The sequence below is a fragment of the Limulus polyphemus genome, unplaced genomic scaffold (genome assembly GCF_000517525.1).
Source record: "Limulus polyphemus unplaced genomic scaffold, Limulus_polyphemus-2.1.2 Scaffold2348, whole genome shotgun sequence".
Classification (NCBI taxonomy): domain Eukaryota; kingdom Metazoa; phylum Arthropoda; class Merostomata; order Xiphosura; family Limulidae; genus Limulus; species Limulus polyphemus.
Window position 1 is genome coordinate 162,407 of NW_013667958.1, and position 9,561 is coordinate 171,967.

The 9,561-nt window shown below is 30.5% G+C and overlaps 1 protein-coding gene across 2 annotated transcripts in view; it reads left to right on the forward strand.

Annotated features, from left to right (window-relative positions):
• Window positions 1–9,561, forward strand: part of LOC106466700 (eukaryotic elongation factor 2 kinase-like) — a 36,682-nt gene that overhangs the window by 16,545 nt on the left and 10,576 nt on the right. For both annotated transcript variants that reach the window (XM_013926996.2, XM_022394775.1), the window contains exons 4-10: window positions 647–816; window positions 1,526–1,563; window positions 3,277–3,445; window positions 6,201–6,350; window positions 6,687–6,947; window positions 7,420–7,794; window positions 9,061–9,195. In XM_013926996.2, the coding sequence (XP_013782450.1) occupies window positions 647–816; window positions 1,526–1,563; window positions 3,277–3,445; window positions 6,201–6,350; window positions 6,687–6,947; window positions 7,420–7,794; window positions 9,061–9,195 (1,298 nt within the window). The remainder of the gene's footprint in view (window positions 1–646; window positions 817–1,525; window positions 1,564–3,276; window positions 3,446–6,200; window positions 6,351–6,686; window positions 6,948–7,419; window positions 7,795–9,060; window positions 9,196–9,561) is intronic.

The window sequence follows — 9,561 nt, forward strand, 5'->3', positions numbered from 1 at the left end:
TGACTCTTGATAAACAGAAGTGAATGTTGCATAATAGAGGCAAAATTTGTGGTATTGAACCTTGATAAGCAGGAGTGAATGTTGTATAATAGAGGCAAAATTTGTGGTATTGAACCTTGATAAGCAGGAGTGAATGTTGCATAATTGAAACAAGATTTGTGGTATTGACTCTTGATAAACAGGAGTGAATGTTGCATAATTGAAACAAGATTTGTGGTATTGACTCTTGATAAGCAGGAGTGAATGTTGCGTAATTGAAACAAGATTTGTGGTATGAAACCTCGATAAGCAGAAATTAATAGTTAATAAAGTACAGCAGTTAATGATGTAGAATAGAGAAACTGAAAATAAGGGTCATTATGATTTATTTTTCTTCTCTGTATAGACCAAGTGCAACCTGATGTTCTTACCCACAAGACTTGTAGTTTCATGAAGTTGGTAGTCTAGTGTCACCCTATAATTAACTACTACAGCTTTCAAACTGTCTTTTGTCGTTAATCTACCTTTATGAGTTGTTTTCATTGTCCATGTTACATCTTCTGGGCACATTTTGAATATAAGCAGAATTTGAATTCTGTTCAGTTTTGTAATGATTTTTCTGCTGTTTTCATGATAATAATAAATCACATTATATAATCTTGTAAAGCAACTAGTCTTCGCTGGAGGACAGCAGCATACCGAGCTCTCCACATGGCAGATCCATGGAAGGAGTTTCATCTAGAGAAGTTGGAGGTCGAAACTGCCACTCGTTACCGTTACAATGCACTTTGTAAAGATTGGGTTGTGGATGAAGTTACCATTAAGATGGCTAAAGAGGTAAAACTTTAGAAAGGAAATGAAAACGAAAATTTATTTTAAATCTTTTAGTATTATAATAAAAGTATCATATTCACAGTATATACACGTACTATTTTGAAGTTATGGTCATAATAATAGGTAATGAAGTCATACTTCAAAACAGTTGTGCGAAGTTTATAGCATTTTGATAACAAATATCTGAAGAAAAGAAAAAAAAAATAGATGTAACTTGTCAATTTTTGTTTTGCATTCTGTGTAGTTTGGTTAAGTACACAATATTTTAACCAGCTTTAAAAAATGTATACAAATCTATTATGAAAGATACTTATTGCTTTAATAGTGAAAGGAGAATCAGTTGATGGTAGTTTAAGAATAAACAATGAGTATTTCATTTAAACGTTATATAAAATAACTTGCCAAGTTAGTTAATTTGTTAAATTTCACGGCAGCTGTAGTGGTGTAAGATGCTTATAAATAACAGATACTTGTATCTAGGTTGTGAAAATAAATTTTTTTCTATTTCTTTATAGTCAAATATCCTTACCTAGTTTCAGAAAAAGTTATTTTTTCTTTCCAGATTTTGAAATTCATTTATGTCTGAATTAAATGTGCCTAACTACATGTACTAATAGAGGTAACTCACTTTGATATGTTAAATGTATTGTTTGATCAACTTAAAAAAATTATTTAACAACTTTAAAGAATGTCATTTGTTGTATTTTTACAGCCTTTCAATCATGGAGCTATGAGGACTTGTTTTAGAGTGTATGTATATTTTTAGTGTTGATAAACAGACAATTATTGGAATGTTCTCTGGTAGTATTAGAAATCTTAAAATAATTAAGAATGTTTTAAAATTTAAAGAACAGAACCATGTGGTATGGTATTTGGCTAACTAGTTTTATATATTTTACGTTTTTAGATTGCTGTGAGATCAAGCTTTAAAACATTTTGAATTCTTCATTATAAAGTCAAAAATCAAAAGACAACTGTCCTTGTCCCTTTCTGTTTAAAAGTTTTTAATTCTTAGTTGTAAAGATCAGTCTTAATTTAAGTGCCCTTGATCCTTTTCTGCTTAGAAGTTTTTAATTCCTTGTTGTAAAGATCAGTCTTAATTTAAGTGCCCTTGATCCTTATCTGCTTAGAAGTCTAATTCTTTGTTGTAAAGATCAGTCTTAATTTAAGTACCCTTGATCCTTTTCTGCTTAGAAGTCTTTAATTCTTTGTTGTAAAGATGAGTCTTAATTTAAGTGCCCTTGTTCCTTTTTTTATTAAAGGAAACTGATTTATGTTAAGCTTGTTTTAATGTGTTTAAACTGATATATTAAGTCATATTTTTTAAGTATGTATTAATGGTTAAAAGAGGTGTATTAACAAACAGATCTGGGTGATTAGTTTTATTTGTTAATTGATTAATCAATAGCCCCATTAATAAATTACATTTGAGTAATTGATCAGTACAGTGTTCCCAAACTATGATGCTACAACAACATAAAAATAAAATTAGCAGACAGTTAGTTGCCTTCCATCTAGATCTAGTCAGCAGTTAAAAGTAAAGAAAGAAAACAATGTTGGCAGTGGGTGCTGCCAACCAGTTATCTTCCATCTAGTCAGCAGTTAAAAGTAAATAAAGAAAACAATGTTGGCAGTGGGTGCTACCAGCCAGTTATCTTCCATCTAGTCAGCAGTTAAAAGTAAATAAAGAAAACAATGTTGGCAGTGGGTGCTGCCAGTCAGTTACTTTCTCTCTAGTCAGAAGCTCAAAAAAAAAACTATTGGCAGTGTGTGCAACCAGCCAGTTATCTTCCATCTAGTCAGCAGTTCAACAAGAAGAAAAAAGTGGGTTCTGCAAAATGGTTGTTTATTCTCTAGTCAACTGCCTAAAATTATTGACACTAGCAGATAGCTGTAGTAACTTTGCCATAACAAAGGCAAAGCAATCAATTTTGGTTAATCAATTAGTTTGCATGACTAATCAGTATAATAACTGCTAATAGGTAATTGATTAAATCACCTGACTCTAACACCAGATATCACTTTGTACACAATACATTTAGTTGCCGCTTTCAAACTTACAGAGCATTGCAAGAATATTTTCTGTACAAAAGTGTTTGCGAGAAAAAATAAATTTACATTATGTTAGTCATCTAATGAAATAGAAATTTTTATATAACTTATACATCAATAAAGAATCTTTGAAAATAATATGTAACCTTTGCAATTTTTTTAACAGTAGTTGTTGAAGTTAGCCAAAAATTATAGTTTTAATTAAGGGTCAAACTAAAAAGTTTGTAAAAAGCAGTGCTTATGTAAAGAAAAGTGAAAAATGGTATGTTGTTGTGTTTTTTCACAACCATGAATGTTTGATAATCAGTCCAGATAAAAAAGATAGGTACACCACCAAGTGTTAGTGGACAATGTAAAATATGATACTTAAAATAATATGCAGAAAGTCTAAAAAATGTTTGTTATTTTTAGAAAGAAACTCTCCAACTTTGCTCATGAAAATTGGGAACATGCTTCCAATTATGTAGCCAAATGTTACATGGTGAATGTGAATAGGGAGGTGTACTTCGAGGATGTTAAGTTACAGATGGATGCGAAACTTTGGAGTGAGGAGTACAATCGCCATAACCCACCAAAAAAGGTTTGTTTTAGGTTATGTAATGAACTCACGATAACATTTGTCATAGTTTAAAACTTTTTTGACCTTGTACAGTATCCTAACACATCTTTGAGTTTGAAGTAGTCATTCTTATTCATGATGTTGGATATGTCACTGAGTTTGTGCTTAAATTTACACTTGGTTAGCTATTATATATAACTTAACAATATTGGAATGAAGGGGCAAACATTTCCAGTTTGCTTCTGAAGAAGAAAGGTCCATCTTTCGAAAGTGCTTGGGTTATAGGGTTTTATTAATTTCTATCAAGACTTCTTGAACCTATATGTTTTTCTAACATTATGAATTAACAATATTGGATATATTATTGAGTATGTGGCTTAAACACTAACACATTTCAAAGTTTAATTACTGATTAAACTTGTAAAATGCAGATAAGTGTTAAAAATTTCAGTTCTTGATCAGTAAATCTTTATATGAAAATAAATCAAATAAAACAAATAAAAAAGTTTAACAAGATGAGTAGTAAGTGAGATATTATGTGTTATATTTTCTAAAATTAAATTAAATCTTTTAATCATATGGTGGTAGAAAGTGAGTGAAGAACTGTAGTATTAATTAGCTTTGAATGTGAAAAAAAGAGGTTCCAGTGTACATTGTATGTGCAGGTTACATCAGAATTATCATTTCAAATGCTGCATTTTAGTAGAAATAGGCAAATGAGTATAGATTTTTATTTAATATGGCCTGCGGAAATCCAGTTAAGTCTGCAGACGTGTCCAAAGTTTAGGTTGTTAGTTTAACTTCATTATTATGTTATTCTAGAAATAATCATGACCTTAATTGTACCAAACTGTGGAGCATTGATTTGATGTACCTGTTATACGGTTTGTTGTATTGAATCATGAAACAAAGAACTACTAGAGGAAATAGTTTGAGGTGCATTGATTTGATGTACCTGTTATACGGTTTGTTGTATTGAGTCATGAAACAAAGAGCTACTGGAGGAAATAGTTTGAGGTGCATTGATTTGATGTATCTGTTATACGGTTTGTTGTATTGAGTCATGAAACAAAGAACTACTAGAGGAAATAGTTTGAGGTGCATTGATTTGATGTATCTGTTATATCTTTTGTTTTTGTTTCATGATTCAATACGGAACTACTAGAGGAAATAGTTTCAGATGCATTGATTTGATGCAACTACTAGAGGAAATAGTTTGAGGTGCATTGATTTGATGTAACTACTAGAGGAAATAGTTTGAGGTGCATTGATTTGATGTATCTGTTATACGGTTTGTTGTATTGAATCGTGAAACAAAGAACTACTAGAGGAAATAGTTTGAGGTGCATTGATTTGATGAAACTGTTATACGGTTTGTTGTATTGAATCATGAAACAAAGAACTACTAGAGGAAATAGTTTGAGATGCATTGATTTGATGTAACTACTAGAGGAAATAGTTTGAGGTGCATTGATTTGATGCAACTGTTATACGGTTTGTTGTATTGAATCATGAAACAAAGAACTACTAGAGGAAATAGTTTGAGGTGCATTGATTTGATGCAACTATTATATCTTTTGTTGTATTGAATCGTAAAACAAAGAACTACTGGAGGAAATAGTTTGAAACTTTAAAAGAAAGAACAGTTATACAGATTATATAGATTGTGCAAATAGAATATCTTATTTTTTATATGTGATATCTGTATGAACTGGGGCTTTCAAAATGTGAAAATATTTCATTGTGATCTGTTTTTTAAGAAGCAGTTAAGAAATGTTTACCTTTATTGTAGATTTGAATTACTGATTTTTATTTATTTTCTATTCAAAAAAGATTCCACACAGTTTCACTGTTTGTACAATTAGTGGCACATAATTTAACAAAAAATTATAAGCAAACTGATCGGAGGTTTTTAAATTGTTAATCAGAAGATTTTGTTTAACTATATGTAGTAATTTTAAATAAATTTTATATTAATTTACATATATACTTTTTTTTGGTAGTTTTCTTAGCCCATCAAACAGTTACTTAAGCTGATATAGGCTAATCTAAGAAAAGGGCTTGTCATTGACCTTTTTCTTTGGGATTCTCACCTGTTACACAATGTTGCACTTTTCTTACTGTAACTGGGGGTACAATTTGTTGCAGGTCTCTTTCTGAATAATCCTGATGCCCCATGTTGATCTATATTCCTTTGTTTTCCAGTGCCATTAAGTAAAAGAAATATTCCCATCTTAGAAATTCTAAACCCTCAATCTTGATACATCTTTAAGGTTTGAGTGTATTTTTGTCTCACAAGGCAGTTACATACCTTTCCCCAAAGCGATCACTTTTTGGTGGAAACACACTACCTAGGAATGCCATGCAATGTCAAATGTAGTTCTTATACATACTGTTCCACTGCAACTTTATATTGGCTGTGGTTGTCCAATTATTTCTGATATGCATATTCAAATTTGTTTTAATATAATGCACTTAAACCTTTTAATCTAGAATTCTATATTTTGAATACAACTACTTGTTATGGTAGTTTGGATAACTTATTATAAGTTATCACTTCCAACAAGTTGGTAAAAAAAAAATCCTGCTCAGAATTCATAACTGGTTAAGTCCTCAACAGTTCTTTAAACAAATAATTTTATTCTTTTATACAAAAATTTATCTTACTGTTCTTTTATGGTTTGGCTTTAAATAATGTTTTTTTTTTGTTAGTGTTGGAGAGTCAAACTATTTAGCATATTCTAATAAAATAAAATGCTAATATTTTTTCCTAAAGGTGGACATATTTCAGATGTGTGTGATTGAACTCTACAACAGACCTGGAAAGCCTTTGTATCACTTAGAACATTATATTGAGGGTAAATACATCAAGTATAATTCAAACTCTGGTTTTATATCTAGCGAAGGGCTTCGTCTAACCCCTCAGGTGAGACACTACATTTCTTTCTAATGAAATAATGTGTGGTAACTAGTCTTCTTTGGTTTTTATAACAGAATTAGATGTTTGGAATAAGTGTATATTAATACTCCAATAAATAGTGTATGTAATGTTTTTAAAGTACATTTGTACTTACAGGCTAAAAGAAATTTAAACTAGTTGAGAGATGTTTTCTATGTGTGTGTGTATATATAACAGTATAATCTTCCTGATTCTCATTTTCAACCATTGTTTAACTTTGTGTTGAATAAGTAGTTAAGAAATACTGATAAAAAGACTAGTATAATATAGAGGATGTTGTTCTAAAATCTCTGGATTCTTTAGGCTTTCAGCCATTTTACCTTTGAAAGGTCAGGCCATGAATTGATTGTGGTTGACATTCAAGGGGTTGATGACCTCTACACCGACCCACAGATTCATACATCTTCAGGAAAAGAATATGGAGATGGAAACTTGGGAACTAAAGGAATGGCATTGTTTTTCCATTCACATGTATGTAACAGCATCTGTCACAGCCTGAACCTTTCACCTTTTGATCTTGCTTTACCAGAGAAGAAAGCCAATCGAAAGATGGCACAGTTGCAGGTGTGTAGTTTAAACATTGTCTGTTTTTAGATGATTAAATAAGATATATTTTTGTTGTACAACAACCTAATGATATTTGTTGTTGATGTTTAGTATAAGGCTACGTAATGGGCTGTTTGCACTCTATCCACCAGGGAGAACTAAATCCCAGATTTTAGTCTTGTAAAATAAATATTTATTTCTTAGGAAAGGGGTAAATGAGTGTTTAGTTGCTCTGATATTTGGAAATTTTTGAATTCCCATACATGTTGTTTCTTTTGAATTCCAAAATTACCGAGGAAATATTTCACAATTGTAAGACATATTATAAGAGTAATTAGATTTGTATTTTAATTAAAGAAAAATTGCATCAAGTGTAAGAAGCATTGAAAGTAATATATTTTATTTAGTGTTTTTTTAAAGTTTGACAAGAGTTTTTTTTTGATGAGGTCGAAGATGGAGAGTATAATATCAATTTAATTTGATTTTTAAGCGCCAGTGCAAGACCAGAGTTCGTGGTACAGAAGAAATCTGTATTCTTCCATCTGAGTATGAGCGATCGCATCTGACTGAATTTTTACGTGCTCGCACACGTACTTATAGTGGATCATCATCTCAAGGAAGCCCTTCAGATAGTGAAATATTTGACTCTCCATTACACTCGTATATCCCCGGCAGAAGAAGAGACAGTGGAAACCGTACCATCAGCTTAAGCAGTGATGACATGGATGAAGAATATGAAGAGAGAAGTGAAGATGAAGCAGATGACTTCACAAGTCTTGGCATCAGTTCCGACTCTGGTTTGGGATCCTTGTATATCTCAAGAAGGAAGAGATTTGATTCTGAAAGCAGTGCAACATCAACTGATGTGAGAATTTTTAGCATTTAAATGTATAGCAATGACCATCTTTAAATTAACAACTAACTCTTTTAGAAAAGAAACTAATTATGATCACAGTTTCATTTACTATGCAAAAAAAGATACAAAATTTTTTATTGTTTTTTTTTTCTTTTAAGATTGGATTAAAAATATTCTTAGTTTTTGTCAATTCAAAGGCTTTATCCACCAAATTACCCATTTTGTGCGAAACTTGATTCACATAGAAAAATGGCCAAAGAAAATAAAGATGAAGTCTTAACATTTCTCTTTTTGTCAAAAATAACAACAACAACAAAAAAATAAAAAAATTGACAAACCATGTAATATGGTTTGAGAGGTAGTGAGAACCTTGAACATGCTCATTGTAATAGTTGCATGCAGAAATGAGAGCTTAAACTTCTGTTTTGTTCTTTTCACAAAGAACAGCTGACCACATCTACAAATTAATAACAAGTTAAGATACAAATGATATCAAGATTAACAGTTTTTTTAAGCACAATCAAAGTGAAACACAAATTATCTAAAAATAAATTTACAAAAATATACAATTAATTACCTGACTAATTTGGACATACCACTTTTCAATACCCTTGAAAATGGCGAAGGTGGTACATCAAAACCAGTCAAGTAATTAACTGTATAATTTTGTAAATTAATTTTTAATTAACTTGCATTTTTTACTTAATTTGTGCTTAAATAAAAAGCTTGTGAAACTTAATATCATTTGTTGGTAGCACAAAATACTTCATAATTTGATTGCATTAACATATAGTTTTTTTCTTAACTGATATTGATTGGAATTTACTTAATTGGTATATGGTGTTATATTACATTAAAAGTTATAGTTGTTTTGATCACTTATTGTGATGCGATATCACACCAATTATTAATTCAAAATTATGCTTCACTGAATTGGCCTTTTGCAACAGAGACTTGATTAAAATTAAATTCTCTTTTTGTTTTTCATTAAGATTTCATAATAAAGCGTTTTTAATATAATATAATATGCTTAAAATAAAAGTTTTCATCTTATAAGGATTGTAATTTTATTAATTTTTTTAAATCTTTGTTGTGATAGAATGCCTACTTTGAAATGTCTGGTTTATGAAACACCTACTCTAACCTTTGCTCTGTAACAGGTGAGGTAATATTGTATTTTTAACCAAAACATGTATGCCTTCTTTCTCACAGTTTTACAGTTGTTGAATTGAGTTGTTTACTCATGAGAAGAAAAATAACAAACACTTCTTTCAGGAACATCAACGTGTGGCTTTCCAAGAGCTGATTGCTCGTCATTCTCGTCCATCATGTGTTTACAGTGAAGTTCAGCTGAGGAAAATGTTGGACAGTGATAACAACAGAATGTCAGAGAAGTCTGTTCTGGGACAGGTATAAAAACTACTTAGTTTAACAGAATAACTTTGACATTTAGCCAAAAAGTGAATTTGGTAAAGGCTTGTATTATAAGTTATAGCAAGCTGGTTACAATCCCAGTAATTTCACCTTTTAAAATATCAACAAGTAAAAATTGTTCATTCTTTGTTGAACTTGTCAGATTTTTGAATTACCTAAGTGTTAAAAGTTTCATTAGTTATATACGACTTTTGTACAATGATATGATGTTACAAAGCAGCTTTCATTCAACATATCTGGAGATTAAGGAAACTGTAGCTAGAGAAAAACATTTTTTAAGTATCTGTGTTTTTAAACAAAGAGTAATTATTAAGGAATGGTTGGATGAATAGAAAAAACAGC